The sequence below is a fragment of the Podarcis melisellensis genome, assembly GCF_964234715.1.
Source record: "Podarcis melisellensis genome assembly, chromosome: 2".
NCBI classification, from domain to species: Eukaryota; Metazoa; Chordata; class Lepidosauria; order Squamata; family Lacertidae; genus Podarcis; species Podarcis melisellensis.
Window position 1 is genome coordinate 116,019,055 of NC_138529.1, and position 18,720 is coordinate 116,037,774.

General features: G+C 45.6%; 1 protein-coding gene across 8 annotated transcripts in view; it reads right to left on the minus strand.

Annotated features, from left to right (window-relative positions):
- Positions 1-6,986: 6,986 nt before the first annotated feature.
- LOC309364350 (uncharacterized protein) overlaps positions 6,987-18,720 on the minus strand; it is a 29,169-nt gene continuing 17,435 nt past the window's right edge. For 4 of the 8 annotated variants that reach the window (XM_081901409.1, XM_081901406.1, XM_081901405.1 and 1 more), the window contains exons 8-12: positions 16,579-16,701; positions 12,830-15,013; positions 11,111-11,172; positions 10,048-10,126; positions 6,987-8,195 (exon numbers count right to left, since the gene is read on the minus strand). In XM_081901409.1, coding sequence (XP_081757535.1) covers positions 10,082-10,126; positions 11,111-11,172; positions 12,830-15,013; positions 16,579-16,701 — 2,414 coding nt within the window. In that variant the 3' untranslated portion in view covers positions 6,987-8,195; positions 10,048-10,081. The remainder of the gene's footprint in view (positions 8,196-10,047; positions 10,127-11,110; positions 11,173-12,829; positions 15,014-16,578; positions 16,702-18,720) is intronic. The other 4 variants (XM_081901412.1, XM_081901410.1, XM_081901411.1 and 1 more) reach the window with 3 other exon arrangements.

The following is an 18,720-nucleotide window of genomic DNA, read 5'->3' on the forward strand; positions in this document are numbered from 1 at the left end:
CTCAGAACCAGACAGTTTCCTTTACTCCTTAAGCGGAGATGCGTTGTATTCATTGTATTTAGATCACACCCTTCCTCCAAACATCTCAGTGTTTCATACTGTCAGGAGCAAGCTGGCAATAAATCACAGCATTCAATTTGGAGTTAACACTTTACAGTCAAACTTCGGTTGTCGAACGTAATCCGTTCTGGAAGCCCGTTCAGCTTCCGAAACGTTAGACAACCAAGGTGTGGTTTCTGATTGGTTGCAAGAGCGTCCTGCACTCAAGTGGAAGATGTGTTGTACATTCGGCTTCTAAAAAACGTTCAAAAACCACGGCGTTTACTTCTGGGTTTTTGGCGTTCGAGAGGCGAAACATTCCAAAACGGAGCTGTTGGGGAACTGAGGTTTGACTTGTACAGTGGTACCTCTGGTTAAGTACTTAATTCATTCCGGAGGTCCGTACTGAACCTGAAGCACCACTTTAGCTAATGGGGCCTCCTGCTGCTGCCGCGCCGCCGGAGCACGATTTCTGTTCTCATCCTGAAGCAAAGTTCTTAACCTGAAGCACTATTTCTGGGTTAGCGGAGTCTGTAACCTGAAGCGTATGTAACCCGAGGTACCACTGTATTAGAAAGAGCATGATCTGCACAGATTGGGCCAAATATCAGGCTTAAAGAGCCCAGCAGCTCATCCCTGTTAGGCCTTGCCCCTGCCTCCCCACAGCTGTCTAAGTCCCCTCCTCTCCAGGGCTTTTTCCAAGCAATTGGAGACTTTGCCTGCATGAAGCCAATTTCTCCTCCGCCCTTTTCATGCCTCTTCTGGTTCTGGGAGACAAGGGGGGAGAGGAGCTTGTCACACCAGAAGGAGGAGAAAACCCATGATTCTTCACCAGTCCGACCCATCTCTGCCTCTTGGCCTTCCCATTCCACTCTCCTGCTTCAGCTTCTGCCTCTGATTCTGAGTTCTCTCTGCCACAGACTCTCCCTGCTCACTAAACCTTGTTACCTCTTCAGCTTCTGACACCTTCTCCTCCCAGTCTTCTTCTTCTGACCACCATTCCTCTGCATCCAGTCCGTGACACATACATATGGGGTACGATCCAGACTTGAGTTTCAGTCAGTTCCCATTGAAACCAACTGGACTAAAGCCATTACAGTGGTACCTCGGGTTAAGTACCTAATTCGTTCCGGAGGTCTGTTCTTAACCTGAAACTGTTCTTAACCTGAAGCACCACTTTAGCTAATGGGGCCTCCTTCTGCTGCCGCACCGCCGGAGCATAATGTCTGTTCTCATCCTGAAGCAAAGTTCTTAATCCGAGATACAATTTCTAGGTTAGTGGAGTCTGTAACCTGAAGCGTATGTAACCTGAAGCATATGTAACCCGAGGTACCACTGTACTAACTTCACAATGATTTTAAGCAGCCTAAGCACAACTGACTCAAGTCTAGATCCAACTCAAAGTTCCTCCGCCTTTTTAAAATTATTACTACATCCTTGAAAAAAGATAGTGACTGGCTCATAGTCACGCAGTAACACTTGCAGGTGAGGCGATATGAACTAGGATCATACCTGTCCCACTCCAACCACTACACCATGCTGCCTCTCAGTTTAATAGCTGGGTGGTTAACATAAAGAGTTCTGTGGAACTCAAAAGCTTGCTCACTAATGGGTGACAATTGCAGTACAATCACCCTAACTGCAAATCATAGCATACTTCAAACAGCAATTACGTAAAACAAGGCATCAGTGATTTGAAGAAACGGAATCGGAATTCATAAATATAATCTGCTAGCTCAAACCTAGCTTAACATCCGCCAGACCTCTGAATCTCCTACACAACTTATTTGCAATACTGTCTAGCTCTCTCTTTCTAATCTTTCTTGCAGCCAGAGCATAAAACGCCACTCCATGTGTCACAAATCTGCCAGCGTCGCACAAACAGAATAAACCATTTCTGCCTCCCAGAGTTAGCAAAGGTTTCAGGAATTGGTCTCTTGGAATTCAGTGTTTCCCAACCTTGGGTCTCCAGCTGTTTTCAGACTACAGTTCCCATCATCCCTGACCACTAGTCTTGCTAGCTAGGAATGATGGGAGTTGTAGTCCCAAAACAGCTGGAGACCCAAGGTTGGGAAACACTTGGATAACCCTACATTTAAAGTATGCTTCCCTCCCTGCCCCCACCCCTGGAACCCTGGGAACTGTAGTTTGCAAAGGGTGCTGAGGATTGTAGTTCCGTGGGGGTCAGACTACAGTTCCCATGATTCTTTTTTGGGGGGGGTGCAGAATGGGATTGAAACATCCTTTAATTGCATGGTGTGTCTTAAATCCCAATGAATAAATGGGATTTTATTCCCAGGTAAATGCAAGCAGGAATGTGGCCTTCTCTGCTCGCGGTAAAGGTGCCTTTATTACCACCATTACTTTTAGATATTTTCCCCACCCTCTCAATAGACCAACCTGCAATTTCTTTAAACAAATATATATTTGTGACAATCATTCCTATAAATATGAAATCTGGTCTGCAATATTTTTTTTGCTCTCCGTTGCACCCTTTTCACCCCAAATGCATTTGGCACTCACCTCTTTCCAGGAGAAATTCCAAAGCCCATTCACCCCACCCCCTTTTTTATTTTTTGCAAAGGTAGAGCGAAGGGGGATAGGCAAGGTTGGCCGGAAGTGCCTCCACCAACGAATCAACCTCGCTTCCTGAAGGGACCCTCTAGGAATGCAGCACTCGGTCAGATTAACCCTTAACCTGTAAGGAGGTGGGAACCCACCACCCTGGAAAAGTGGCATCTGGCTAAATATGTATATATTTTTTTCTTTTAAGTTTACAAAAAAAAAATTATTATTTTAAATGGGAAAGGCTATTAAGAACTCAGAGAGCGGAAGTCTGGGGTTTGCAGTCAGGTGTGGAAAAAAGGTTGTTGAAACCATATTCAATGCGATTCAATCGGGCCAGACAAAATGACATGCTGTTTGGCAGAGAGCCCATCGCGAAATTATACTGTGGAAGATATGGAAGCTGCCCTACTATGAGCAGCCGGTCCGTTTAGCTCAGTAATGTGAGCTGTCCAGGATTTCATTGGAGAGGATTCTCCCAGCTGTGCCTGGAGATGTCAGGATTTGTGTTGTTTTTAAAAAAAAGATATTTATTGAAATTTTATAGACAGAAAAGGTTACAGAATAAAAAAGAGAAAAAATAAAAATAAAGGGGAAAGATACAAAAATACAAATTAACAAATACAAAATACATAAAAAAACATAGATAAAAATAAAAAAACATTAAAAACAAATCAATCTTTTCATATCTTATACGTCATTTACTTATTTTCCTAACCTCCTCGCGCCTCCCTTTTTTGTATTCCAATTTACATGGTTAATTCAGCAAATCCTTACCCTCTTTGTTTTTATCTTAATTTTGTATCCTAACATATTGAGCTTCATATTGTCATCTAATTATCAATCCATTTTTACATATTCTTTTAACTTTGTTGCTAAAGCCATCTCATTTCAATCCTACATCATTTTAACATTCATTAATTTTACAATGTTTCTGCAAATAGTCTTTGAATTTCTTCCAATCTTCTTCCACCAACTCTTCTCCCTGGTCTCGGATTCTGCCAGTCATTTGCGCCAGCTCCATATAGTCTATCACTTTCATCTGCCATTGGGATGTCAGGATTTGAACCTGGGACATTCCGCAGGCAAGGCACATATTGCACCACTACTTACACAAGGGGGCAGAGGAAACTGGCATCTTCTGAATCAGACCATAGGTCCTTATAGCTCAGTATTGTTTGCACTGACTTGCAGCAGCCATCCAGGATTTCAGGCAGGTCTTTCTCCCAGCCCTGCCTGGAGAAGCTACAGGATTGAACCTTCGGCACCCCAAACAGATGTTCTTTGTGACCCCCTGGACCAGAGCACGCCAGGCACTCCTGTCTTCTACTGCCTCCTGCAGTTTGGTCAAACTCATGCTGGTAGCTTCGAGAACACTGTCCAACCATCTCGTCCTCTGTCGTCCCCTTCTCCTTGTGCCCTCCATCTTTCCCAACATCAGGGTCTTTTCCAGTGAGTTTTCTCTTCTCGTGAGGTGGCCAAAGTATTGGAGCCTCAGCTTCAGGATCTGTCCTTCCAGGGCTCATTTCCTTAAGAATGGATACGTTTGATATTCTTGCAGTCCATGGGCCTCTCAAGAGTCTCCTCCAGCACCATAATTCTAAAGCATCAATTCTTCGGCGATCAGCCTTCTTTATGGTCCAGCTCTCACTTCCATACATCACTACTGGGAAAACCATAGCTTTTACTATACGGACCTTTGTTGGCAAGGTGATGTCTCTGCTTTTTAAGATGCTGTCTAGGTTTGTCATTGCTTTCCTCCCAAGAAACCCCTTTCTCTAGCCATCATTTAATTTCACTATTTAATCTCAGAAACAGACCCCATTGTCACGTAGGGAACAGTCAGAGATGGCTAGCCACAATATTTAGCTGATTATTTTATTATGCCTACTTGTTTTTAAAGTCTTTATTGTATCTGTGCATTCTCATGTCTTTTTTATACGATTTCATACAGTCCACTTAGAGGTGCTTTCTTTTAAAGGTGGTATATAAGTAAAATTAAAGTCAAGCTAGCTGCTGATCAGGCAAATTAATAGGATGGCAGAGTTGGAAGGGGGCCAGAGGGTCAACCTCTGCAGTGCAGGAATATTTTGCCCAACTGACATGCTGGAAATATTTTATTTTCCTCGTCCAGGTCTGCCTGAACCTCACGTAGCCAAGGGTGTGCAAACAGGTAGGTAGCTGTGTCTCCTACTTTAAAAAAGACTGAAATTTGGAATACAGAGTACCAGTTCTGGTCACCTCTCCTCAAAAAGGATATTGCAGAGTTGGAAAAGGTTCAAAAAAAGGGCAGCCCAACTGATTATTTCATCTCTATACCACTTAATACAGTCAAACCTTGGGTTGAAGATGCTTCGAGTTGAGCGCGTTCCGAGTTGCGCTCCTTGGCAACCCGGAAGTAACAGAGTGTGTTACTTCCGGGTTTCGCCGCTTGCGCATGCGCAGACGCTCAAAATGACATCACGCGCATGTGCAGAAGTGGCGAAAAGCGAAGCACATGTGCGCAGACACGTCGCCGCTAGTTACGTTTACTTCTAGATACGAACGGGGCTCCGGAACGGATCCCATTCGTATTTAGAGGTACCACTGTATTATTAAAAATATATCTAAGCAGCGTACAGAAGACTGAAGCAACAACAGACAATGATCAAGGAGGTGGGGCAACTCCCCCATGAAGAAATGTTGAAGCATTTGAGACCGTTTAGAGAAAAGACAAGGAAGAAGGTGGCATGACAGAAGTTTATAAAATTATATGTGGCATGGACAGGGTAGAGAGAGAAAAAATATTTCTTTTTTCTGTTTTATTTGTACAAAGTAATAATCATAAATAAGAATAAAAATGTGCACCCACGCCTGAGACTATTCCATTGTAACCATCCAACCTCCCAAAATTTCAACACCTCTTGTGATGGTTTGACCCCTTTCCGTTTGACAAATTCTATAAACACCTTCCATATCTCCTCAGAATCATTCCTCCTGTGTATTCCCCGTCTTTCCTTAATGGCACATGTTAATTTATCATTAATAGCTATATCCCACACCTCTTTATACCATTCTTCCATTTTATACAGTATTCTGCTTGCCCCTTCCACTTCCTAGCTACCATAATTCATGCTGCTGTCAACAAATTTGTGAGCAAGCCCTTCATGGCCTGTGAACCTTCCACCCCATCGTAAATTGATAATGATGCTACCTCTGGACTTTTGGTCAGCTTTAACCCAGTGATTTCTGTTATCTTCTTAAACACTCTTTGGCAGAAAAATTGTACTTATTTACACACCCACCACATGAGAACAGAATTCCCTGTTTCCTGGCATCCCCTCCAACCTAACACTGAATATTCCTTGTTTATTTGATTTAATCTGATGTGTTAAATACCATCTCCAAAGAAGAAAATACAGTTATAAATGGGGAAACCAGTGAAATTTATAAAATATTAGTAGAAATTTAGGATTAATTAAAAGAGGTGTGGGAAAAGGAGACAACAGGGCAGATAGATAGTCAAAGCTGGGGGGAATTATGGGAGAATCGTAGATTGAAAATGTTGTCTATAAGAATAAAAGAAAATTAATATATATATATATAAAAGATTTCTCCCTCTCTCGCAACACTAGGGACATCCAAGGAAGCTGAATGTGGGAAGATTTGGGACAGTTAAAAGGAAGGATTTGCTAACGCAGCACCACTAGGATGGCTTTAAAAGATGAAATAAATACATGGCGCATAAGGCTATCAATGGCTACTGTCTGCCTCCACAGTCAGAGACAATAATGTTGCTGGAAACCACAGAGGAGGAGTGCGCTTTTGTGCTCGGGTCCTGTTTCTCACAGACATCTGGTTGGCCATTGTGAGTCTCTCACTCTATGCTTCCTCAAAGCACTGCTGGCCAAAATACGGGGTATGGTGTACGCCAGTGTGGTGTAGTGGTTAAGAGCGGTAGCCTTGTAATCTGGGGAACCGGGTTCGCGTCCCCGCTCCTCCACATGCAGCTGCTGGGTGACCTTGGGCCAGTCACACTTCTCTGAAGTCTCTCAGCCCCACTCACCTCACAGAGTGGTTGTTGTGGGGCAGGAAGGGAAAGGAGAATGTTAGCCGCTTTGAGACTCCTTAAAGGGAGTGAAAGGCGGGATATCAAATCCAAACTCTTCTACGGCTGCGCTCTGCCCTTATTGGGCCCTTTATGAAGCATGCTAGATTCAGCACACCTCACACCATACCAGTTTAGACAATGGAAAACCCGTTTAGAAAATGTCCCCTGTCCCATCCTGTTAACACTCACTAGGGGAGAGCGCGAAAGGTGGTGAGGGAAAGCACACTGAAAAAATATAGAAGGAAGCGGACAACTCCCCCCCCCCCCACCGCTGGGGAAAAAATATCAGCGATTGTACAGGTAACGTAGCTTTATTTAGTCAGCGATTCAAAATAATCTCTTACCGATATACAAAAATAATTGGAAGCACTTGGAGCGGTGTCTAGAGCATGACTACAAAGCAGGGTTGTGGTGTGTTTTTTAAATTACAACAAGTCGAACAAGGGCTGGTAAATTTGCTAGTAGAACTAGTTACATTCAAACTGGATATTATTATTATTATTATTATTTCATTTCTATACCAATTTTTGTTTTTAAGAAATGACCGCGGGAGGAGGCAGGAGAACAAATAGTAGCTTGGTGTAAAAACTTGGTGTAAACTGATTCAGGGGCTTCCAGTTAAACTAGCGCTTTGTTTGGGCTTTTGGAATAGAATCGGCTAAAGGAGAGGAGAAATGTGCTGTGTAGCCATGCCATGGCCTATCCCACGGAATCCTTGTCTTGAGCCATGCGCCCCGCTCCCCAAATACATGGAGGAATGAATGTCTACAACAGGAAGTCCTCCTGGTCCCAATCTAAACAATGCGAGGAGCCTCTACCAGGAAGAGAGGGGCAGCAAGGATGGGACAGAGGCAGCAGAAGTGACCAAAACAACCCCACTCCTCCGGACTCCGTGCTGTGCAAGGAACACAGCTTCTAAAAGATCTTGGTATAGCCACGCAGCCAGGAAAAAGAGGCCATGCCATATGCAATGGGTTGGTTGCCACGGGACAGAGACCTCTCTCAGCGATAGGATCGTAATCCAGGGACCTTTCGTACAAGGGGGTTCATCAAGTTCATCCACCTGACGCCTTTCGGCAAGCATGCACAGATATGTGCGTACATGTATTTAATGTGTGTGTACGTTTGCATAGACACATTTCCAACTTGGCCGTTAAAAGATGAGGAGGACATGCCCCCCCCCTCAATATTTTATCCTTGCAGTCACAACAAAGGGAAGTGGAGGCTGAGGGCCTAAGACCAACCAGCCGAAGACCTACTTCATTCCAGAGTGCATGTATTTAAATTACATTATTAACGACATTTATCTATATACTGTTATATATTGCAATTTCATATATTCCGGTGCTTTTTTCTTTTTTAAAAAAACCTGCACTTAACTATAAACCACTCACAGAGGGCTTTGGGCCACAGAGCAGTATAACAAAAAACGTAATACGTAAATTAATAAAAAACTTCTTCTTTTTGTTCATTTTCAAGCTGGCAATCTTGATTGAGGAACCTGAAAAAGAAAGTGAAAATTTATTTGTTTCTAAGCTCAGGGAAACGCAGATGATTCTTCTCCCTGCTATCTATTTTATCTTCTGAATAAGGTTAGGATAAGGGATGCGGTGGCGCTGTGGGTTAAACCACAGAGCCTAGGACTTGCCGATCAGAAGGTCGGCGGTTTGAATCCCTGCGACAGGGAGAGCTCCCATTGCTCTGTCCCTGCTCCTACCCACCCAGCATTTCGAAAGCACGTCAAAGTGCAAGTAGATAAATAGGTACTGCTCCAGCGGGAAGGTAAACGGCGTTTCCGTGCGCTGCTCTGGTTTGCCAGAAGCGGCTTAGTCATGCTGGCCACATGACCCAGAAGCTGTACGCCGGCTCCCTCGGCCAATAAAGCGAGATGAGCGCCACAGCCCCAGAGTTGGTCACGACTGGACCTAATGGTCAGGGGTCCCTTTACCTTTACCTTACCAGTCCTAATGAGGGGAGTTCTAGTAAGATCTGTAGTGCCAAACAGTCCCCACACCAGTCCTAAGGGGGCCAGGATTTAATTTAATGCAGACTTTGATAACCTGATCCCCCATGCCAGATGTTCTCGACTACTGTCAGCCACAGTCAATGCCAAACTGAGGAAAAATGCTCTAATATGCACCGTCATAAAAATACATCAAGGTGGTATGTGACATACAGCCATACCTCAGGTTAACGTCGCTCAGGTTGAGCATTTTCAGGTTGCGCTCCGCGGCGACCCAGAAGTAACGGAATGGGTTACTTCCAGGTTTTGCCACTTGTGCATGCGCAGACGCTCAAAATGATGTCACGCGCATGCGCAGAAGCGGCGAATTGCGACACGCGCACGTGCAGATTGCGTTCTGCTCAGGGTGCGACGGGGGCTCCAGAACGGATCCCGTTCGAATCCAGAGGTACCACTGTATAAAAATCGTTGGCGTCCATCTGTCTCGATGGACAATGGAGAACGCACCAGGGGGTCAAGTCAAACCACTGTGTTAGCAGCACGGAAGTGACCTCCATAGGGCACAAGCCTGGGCAGTGTGTCCGGAGGTCCTGGGCTGCCCAGAAGACAAGACCCCCGTCTCAGCCTCGTTGATGTGGTCCAAAGGAAAGCAGAGCAAGACGTTTGGCGCTAGCTTGGCTGCAGGAATTGCCAGAAGGAGGTGAACAAGGCCTTTTCCAACCAAGGTTTACTCCTTAGCCTTTTCTCTTCCCGAAGATATCCCATAAGGCAGTAAAGGTTAAGGGTCAGAGTCTTCCTTCTCCTAGATGGGCTACCTTCCCAGGTGGATGAGCCCCATGTAAAATGCATATTAAAAACCCCCCAGCAAAAAACATGAAAAACAGAAAAACAAGTATTGATTCGTTAAAAAGGCAGAATTTATACTGCAAAGGCCCGTGTAAACAATATAGTTTTCAAAAGACCTCTGAAAAAAGGGAGGGATGGTTCTAGCTGAACCTCTTCCTGAAGGGAGTTCCACGGGGCAAGGACCTGCCCCACTGGAAGCTCAGTCCCCAGTGAAGGCCAAATGAATCTTAGCATCAGAGGATCTCCTAGAACAAGGGGGAGGATAAGAGATCAGACAGCCAAGATAGCTGGGCATGATGGGAGTTGTAGTCCAAGAACATCTAGTGACCCGAGAATGAAGAACACTGGACTAATCTGATTAAACCCTCATGGATACCTCATCGGTAACAGACAAGCCGGGAATATATTTAGAGATTATCTACTCAACAATAACTAACTGCTCCAAATCTTTAAAAAGATAACTTCATCTCAGGTATTACTTATATAAAAGGAAAGATCTGGAGTCGCAGAATGATGGTGGCTTTTGATTGGATAGTGGTCTTACCTCACCTCCGTTCCCCGGCGTAGCCAGTCTGAATCTATGCGGTAGTTTGCACAAAAAATAAATCACCATCCACGCTTATCTGGAATGAAAATGAGAATGAAGAACGCTACCAATCTCCCAGTCAGGCTCTTCCTGTTTTCAAAGAATGGAACTACATTCCATCCATCTTGACACAAGCAGGCCTAGCCTATGTAACAGGATGCCGCCTCAAATGTGCACATCCACACACAGGGTGGGACAAGTGGCAAGATGCCTGGAAAGAGATTTTTTATGTCCAAGAGAGCACAATGCAGGCATGAACTTCCCTGTGAACCAATACATGTCTACTCAGAAGCGAATCCCAATGGAATTTGCTCCCAAAATATATAGGACTGCAGCACCAAATGCCCCTTGTAGCATCACAATTGCAATTAACTACCAGGTGGGACCCAAAATTGTTCCTGATAATAAACCGCAACCTCTGAGAATTGGTGCTTGAGTTTGTGGTTTCTTCCTCCCACCCCATCGCCTTTTCCTTTTGTGTCATGTCTTCATACTGTAGGTCATTTTTTGTGTATTTTTCATTTACCCTTTTTCAGGGAGATGCACAGCTTATGGTCAAATCAGTGGTGTGATCACACTGCAGAGTAGCTGCTGGTGTGGGTTTTACTTCAAAATGAAAAGCAAATGTTAATTGTGCGCTAGTTCCTTGTAAGAAACAACACCTGTAAAGTTCTTGGACATTAATTTCACTATATGTGTTTTTATATGTACAGTGGTACCTTGGTTGTCAAACTTAATCTGTTCCGGGAGTCTGTTTGACTCTCGAAACTGTTCTAAAACCAAGGAGCTTCCTGCAGCCAATCAGAAGTCACGGCGGATGTTCAGCTTCCAAAAAACATTTGCAAACCAGAACACTCACTTCTGGATTTGCAGTGTTCGGGAGCCAAACTGTCTGAATACCAAGGCGTTCAACAACCAAGGTATACGACTGTATTGGAAGTTGCCTAGACTGGCTGGGGCAACCTAGCCAGGTGGAAAGGTTCTCTAGCAACCGAAAAAACAGCAGCAATTCATTTCTTACCACAGCAGTGCTTATTGCTTCCACAGGAAATTCTGTAACTTCAACAGGTTCAGCAACCAACTCTGAAATGGACAAAGAGGTTTGGCTTGTGTCAAAATACAATCATCGAGGCAGAAGTACAGGATGGAGTAAACAGAGACTGACAATCCCTGAATCGGGGTGAACAGTCCAGCCTCCACTTCCCACTGTGGGGATTTCAGGTGGTCCATAAGGCCATGACAAAAACAGTGAAGAGGGAAAGAGAGACCAGCTTCTTCAGTCAGACATTTCACCTATCCAGTGTGTTCAGGTTGATTCATTTAGTATTATTGTTATGGGTTTATTTCTTTAATATTATTTTTCTATTACAGTGGTACCTCGGGTTACACACGCTTCAGGTTACATATGCTTCAGGTTACAGACTCCGCTAACCCAGAAACAGTGTTTCAGGTTAAGAACTTTGCTTCAGGATGAGAACAGAAATCGTGCTCCAGCGGCGCGGCAGCAGCAGGAGGCCCTATTAGCTAAAGTGGTGCTTCAGGTTAAGAACAGTTTCAGGTTAAGTACGGGCCTCCAGAACGAATTAAGTACTTAACCCGAGATACCACTGTATTGGCATTACTGACAACAACAATAACCACCACTTTGAGATTATTCATTATCAAGCAATATATAAATGCTATGAAATAAAAATAATAAACAAACGTCCTCCCACCATTTTCTCCAAGGAGATGAAACAAGGTTCTCCACCCCCACTTCAGAACAACCCTGTGAGGTAGGTTAGGATAACAGACAGTGACTGGCCCAAGGTCACACAGTGAACTTTGGGGGCCAAAGCAGTATTTGAATTCTGGTCTCATAGCTCCTGGTCCAATACGCTACCTCCACTTTTATTGATTTCTGCATTGCAGGACGTCCCTTGCAACTCTACAATTCTATGGCAGCTTATTTGCAAAAAACATTAACTCTTCAAGCAGGCCTTTGGCTGATTGACATCTGATGCTCTTTTAAAAATACATTGTGAAAGGGCGGAGGGGTTATTGGTTTGTTTTTGTTCTTATTTTTATTATGTGCTTTGTGTTTTTCATACAGTGGTACCTCGGGTTACAGACGCTTCAGGTTACAGACTCCGCTAACCCAGAAATCGTACCTCGGGTTAAGAACTTTGCTTCAGGATAAGAACAGAAATTGCGCGGCGGCAGCAGCAGGAGGTGCCATTATTATTATTTTTTAAAAATAATTTTTTATTAATTTACATCAAAAGAAAAAACAAACAAAAATCATATTAATTTCACATCCAAATTTCACAACATATTCCTTTTTAGGACTTCCTCCAGCTTATCCGTAAATCATCCATAATTATAATTGAAGTTGCGCATTTCTTAATTTTGTATTGACATTGTTTATATCTTTCTTTCTATTCCCTTTAGACAATATTTCATAGTCTTTCACAGTGCTTCTTTAAATCCCGTTAGCGTTATCTGTCCCTCACTTATATGTTCCAGATATAGCAGGAGGTGCCATTAGCTAAAGTGGTGCTTCAGGTTAAGAACAGTTTCAGGTTAAGAACAGACCTCCAGAACAAATTAAGTTCTTAACCTGAGGTGCCACTGTATTGTAATTTTGTGAACTGCCCTGAGATCTACGGATGAAGGGCAGTATGCAAATTTAATTAAAAACGACAGCAAATTTAATTAAAAACGACAATTGCGGCAACCACCTCCTCCTGCCCCTTCTCACCTGTCTGCATGACGTGTGTCCTTTCGTGCCTCCTCAGCTGCGAGCACCTGATATACCTTTTCCCGCACTGCAGGCACTCGTAGGGTTTCTCCCCGGTGTGCGTCCTCTGGTGCACGAGGAGGGAAACCTTCAGCTTGAACCTCTTCCCGCAGTCGGCGCACGAGAAGGGGCTCTCTTTGCTGTGGGTGGCCTTGTGCGCCTCCAGGGAGGCTTTCTGATTGAAGGTTTTCCCGCACTCGGGGCAGGCAAAGGGCTTCTCCCCCGTGTGGATCCGCTGGTGCCGCGCCAGGTTGCTCTTGTTGTGGAAGCGCTTCCCGCACTCGGTGCAGAGCGACGGCTTCTCCCCCGTGTGGACTCTCTGGTGCGTGTTGAGGGACGACTGCTGGCTGAAGCGCTTCCCGCACTCGGTGCACTGGTACGGCTTCTCTCCCGTGTGCGTCCTCTGGTGCATAATAAGGTGGCATTCGGAGTGGAAGCTCTTCCCGCAGTCCAAACAGGGGTGGGTCTTCTCTTTGGCAGAGGGCTTGGGGCTCGCGCTGACAGCTTCCCCGCCGTTGAGGCTTTTCTTGGGGCTTTCGCGGGTCACCTCCCCTCTGTGCATTCTCACATGCAACAAGAACCCCCTTTTCCGCTTGAACCTTTTCCCACACTCTGTGCAGACGTAGGGCTTCTCTTTGCTGTGGGTCGGCTCGTGTTCAATCAGACACACCTTCTGAATGAAACTTTTCCCACATATGGGGCAGACGTACGGTTTCTCGCCGGTGTGGATTTTCATGTGCCTGATCAGGTTGCCTTTGTTAGAGAACCTCCGTCCGCATACGGTACACAGGTATCTCCTCTCCCCTGTGTGGACTGTCTTGTGTTTACTGAGGGCCTGCTTTTTAATGAACTTCTTCCCGCATTCGGGGCACTGGTAGGGCCTCTCCCCCGTGTGGATCCTCTTGTGAACTATGAGGGACACTCTGCTCATGAAGCTCTTCCCGCATTCGGGGCACTTGTAGGGCTTCTCCCCCGTGTGGGCTCTCTCGTGCAAAATGAAACTCCGCCGCCAACGGAAGCTTTTGCCGCAGATCGAGCACTGGTAGGTCCTGTCCCCCGTGCGAATCGTCTCGTGTGTGTTCCTCTTGTGCTTCGTCAAGTTGTTTCTGTACCGGAAGCTCTTCCCGCACTCGGGACACTGGTACGGCCTTTCTCCTGTGTGGATTCTCTCGTGTAAAATAAGGCGATGCTTCCAGTAGAAGCTTTTGTCGCAGTGCGAGCATTTGTGGGGCTTCTCTCCTCTGTGGCGCTTCTCGTGTCCGGTCAAGGCACATTTGGTTTTGAAGCTCTTACCGCAGTCTTGGCAAAGATAGGGTTTCTCTCCCGCGTGGGTATTCTGGTGTACGACGAGAGCTGCTTTCCCGTTGTAGCGCTTGCCGCAGTCTGAGCATTTGAAGGGCCTCTCGTCTGTGTGCATTCTCTGGTGTTCGATGAGGGAATATTTGAAGATGAAGGTTTTGTCGCAATGGGCGCAGGCGTGCGGCCTCTCTCGGGTGTGAGCCCTCACCCTGTGCGCATTCAGGTATTTCTCAAGGGTGAAGCTCTGGTCGCAATCTGAGCACTTGTACAGCTTCTCGGCCGTGTGGATTCTCTTGTGTATCCTAAGCAACGATTTCTGGTTGAAGCTTTTCTCACAGACGGGGCAGGTGTAGGTCTCTCCCGCATGGATTTTCTGATGTACGGCAAGGGATGTTTTCCACGGGTAACTTTTCCCACACTCGAGGCATTCGTACGGTTTCTCCCCAGTGTGGGTCCTCTGGTGCGTAGCAAGGGATGCTTCCTGACCGAAGGACTTCCCACAGTCGGAGCACTGATAGGGTTTGTCTCCTGTGTGAGATCTCTCGTGAGCGATGAGGCGTGCTCGCTTGTTGAACCTTTTTCCACAAACGGAACATCCGTATCGCGTGTCTCCTGGGTGAGATCTTCGGTGTTCGAGAAGGAGCGATTTGCGGCTGAAGCTTTCCCCACACTTGGAGCAGCCAAAAGGCTTCTCCGCCATATGAGACCTCTCATGAACAGCGAGTTTCAGACCCTGCAAACCATCGCATTCACAGTCTTCCAGTGACGTCGCACCACTGCCTGCCTGCCCAGGTCCTTCTGCCTGACAGCTTTCATCTTCCTTCTTCTGTGCTTGGTCGCTTCCTGCTGGATTAAATGAAAGAATTACAAGAAGATGGGATGTAATCACACAAGCTAAATGAAAAACACTGAAATCCTGGGACCAATGTTTTCTAAAACCTACATTAAGTAAGTGTTTGCAAACCATTTGCTACAATTACGAGAAATAAGAATGACAAGCACATGTTCCCATCGATAACAACATGGCAATAAATACCGTATTTTTCACTTTATAGGACGCACTTTTTCCCCTTCAAAAATGAAGAGGAAATGTGTGTGCGTCCTATGGAGCGAAGACGCCATAGCCCCGCGACCCTCTCCCGGGTGGAGAGGTGACACGCGGCTATGGCAGGAGCCTCTATAGCCGCGCGTCACCTCTTCAGCTGAGAGAGCGCGTGCGGAGCTAAAGCAGCCCCCCACGACCCTCTCCCGGCTAGAGAGGTGACGCACAGCTATGGCAGCCGCCTCTCCGCTGCTCCCTGACCTGCTCTTTGGGGCTGGTGGTGGGCTTCCCCCCGCCAGCCCCAAAGAGCAGGTCGAAAGGAACCTGAAGCCTGGAGAGCGAGAGGGGTCGGTGCGCACTGACCCCTCTCGCTCTCCAGGCTTCCAAGGTAGCTGCCTGAACGCACCTTAAACAGCACCTTGTTTTAGAGTGGGAAAACAAGAGGGGGAAAATTCTCCCCCTCTCTGCGCAGTGCCTCCTGTCACTTCGCTGAAGGGGCGCTGGGCAGAGAGGGGGAGATTTTTTTTTCTTGTTCTCCCCCCTCTAAAATAAGGTGCGTCCTATTGTCCGGTGCGTCCTATGGTGCGAAAAATACGGTAATAATAATTTTAACAATAATAATTTATTATTTATACCCCGCTCATCTGGATGGGTTTCCCCAGCCGCTCTGGGCAGCTCCCAACAGAATATTAAAAAACACGATAAAACATCAAACATTAAAAACTTCCCTAAATAGGGCTGCCTTCAGATGTCTTCTAAAAGTCAAAGAGTTGTTCATTTCCTTGACATGTGATGGGAGGGCGTTCCACAGAGCGGGCGCCACTACCAAGAAGGCCCTCTGCCTGGTTCCATGTAACCTCACTTCTCGCAGTGAGAGAACCACCAGAAGGCCCTCGGAGCTGGACCTCAGTGTCCGGGCTGAGAGATAGGCGTGGAGAAGCTCCTTTGGGCAAACTGAGCCAAGGCCGTTTAGGCCTTTTAAGATCAGCACCAACACTTTGAATTGTGCTCGGAAACTTACTGGGATCCAATGTAGGTCTTCAAAGCAGGGGCCCCCTCAAAGAATAAGTCCCCTCTTCCATTTCCCAAAATGCACTGAAGTTTGACAAAATAAAAAAGGTGTTCCATTGACCATGCAGGTGGGAACGGTGGTTCAGCAATATCTAGAACGCCAAAAGGTTCTCCACACCTGCACTAAGCCATAGTTAAGCTTAACTATGACTTAAAAGGGGAATGCTCCTCCTCCAGTCCTCCGGTTGCTGCGTTGCCAGGAGCTAAGTCATGGTTTGGCCTACCGTTTCCCCTCAAACTATGGGCAGCAAGCCCAAGAACCAACCTTGGCTACTGCTACTCATTTCTATTCAACTACCTGCCACTGTCTGAGTCTCTTTCTCCGTTGTTCTGTTCTCTTCCCCGTCTTTGTCCTTGCCTCCGCCTGGCAATTCTTCGCAGGGCTTCGCCTCCTCGCCTTGGCTCCACATCACGGTGCCTGCTAAAGAAAAACCAAAGATACACGAGAGAAACGGAGCCTCGGTTTAGTTGCGGCTTGAATTTATACATCAACTTCCCCCTCTCCTCTCCCAAGGAACTCAAGGGGACACCAAGAAATAGTTGCTGTCCCAAAGTTACTTGGCAAACTCTAGTCGCTGCTGACTTCGGATCTGAACCACAGCCTGCTTTCGATCTCTTACCACATGCGCTGCTGTGGAGGCTGTCTGAACAGGGAAGCATGCTAATAAATTATTGCTTTCAATAGAGCATGCATTTGTTCACCTTGCCCAGGGAATCTGGGGAGCTGGCAGTGGTATTTTGAAGGCGTTGCATTTTGAAAGGGGGGTTTTATTTTATTTTTAAATAATTTTTTTATTTGTTTTTAGAAGTATAAAATTATAGCAATACAACCATACACACCCACATTTACAGATTCCCCCACCTCTCCTCCATGGGTCCTATTATTAAACCTTTTCTACTGCATCTTATGTTTTATACAACTCCATTGTCTCCATAATACCGTATTTTTCACTCTATAAGACGCACTTTCCCCCTCCTAAAAAGTAAGGGGAAATGTGGTGTGCGTCTTATGGAGCGAATGCAGGCTGCGCAGCTATCCCAGAAGCCAGAACAGCAAGAGGGATCGCTGCGCTCCCTCTCGCTGTTCTAGCTCCTGGCTTAGCCTCTCAGTCCCTTCCCCCACCTCCTGGAAAAGCCCCCAAGAACCGCGCTCTTTTTAAAGAGCCACACGGAGCGTGTGTGCGGCTCTTGGGGGCTTTTCCCCGAGGTGGGAGAAGGGCAACCTGTCAGTGATGGACTGCCCTTCTCCCTCCTCAGGGAAAAGCCTGCAAACGCCGCACACACACTCCATGCGGCTTGTGAAAGGGAGCGCTGAGGAGAGCCTGGGATGCATACAGGCTCTGCTCAGCGCTCCCTTTAAATAATTCCCCCCCCTTGCATTCCCCCTCTAAAAAAATAGGTGTATCTTATGGAGCTGTTAGCACATTACAAGTGCTGTTGCAAGCCTGCTAAGGGGGAATTCTCAAGGAACTGTTGATCATGTGCTGTGCTCTTCATTTTCTTCCCCCCCTTTTTTACTGTTTTTTAAAACGTTTGATGAATTTAGGATCACATGAATTCAAATTTAATAGTGACTTCCCATCCTACCATCTTGAGGTTTCCTTTCCCATCCTTATGAGCTGCTCAATATTACGTACATTTCCAAGTTACATTTCGAAAAAATATTTCATCATTTTAGCCTTGATTTTTCCCCCCAATTTTCTTCCTTTTTATTTCCTATCGGCTGCTCGTTTTCGGTTCCTGCTAGACTTTTACATAACTGTAACATGTTCCCTCGTGCCAAGAAGAGTTACGCTTCGTTTTGTCGGCCCACAAGCTATAGCCCTCATTCGTTACTCAAAGTTATTTATTTACTGTTTTATTTAAAAGCTTTTTGAAACCACTTAAAAAAATAAGAAGCCCTAAGCAGTACACAAAACCAAGCAAAAAAGCAGTTAAATAGCATTACAAATCAGGAACAAATAAAAACAGGAAATCTGAAATAATAGGGTCTGATCTTATGGGTCAGAGAAAGTATACAAAAAGATGGCATTCAAAACTAGTCCGACCCAATGAAGTTAATGACTAAAATTAATTGCTATAAACGGATCTACTCAGTGTAAAATTTAGTTGGCTACAACCCTATATTTTTAAATTTTCGAGGCTAGCTCGTTTTTCAACATCTGGTTTTACCAGCAATTGTAACACATATTTTATATTTCGTGTAAACCGCTTTGAGGTGCAGCTGCTTAAGCGATATATTAATTTTGTTAAATACAGGGAGGAGGTAAAAGGAAGCCAAATTCCAACCCAAGGCCGGCTTGTTAATTTTATTTATTTATACAATCATTTCTACACTGCTTTATCACTGTGTTTCGCAGCAATAAAACCATAATGACTTAAGAGCTTTTTGCCCGGTCCCTTTCTGAATCCTGACAGGCTTCGCCCGAGCGGAAAAGTG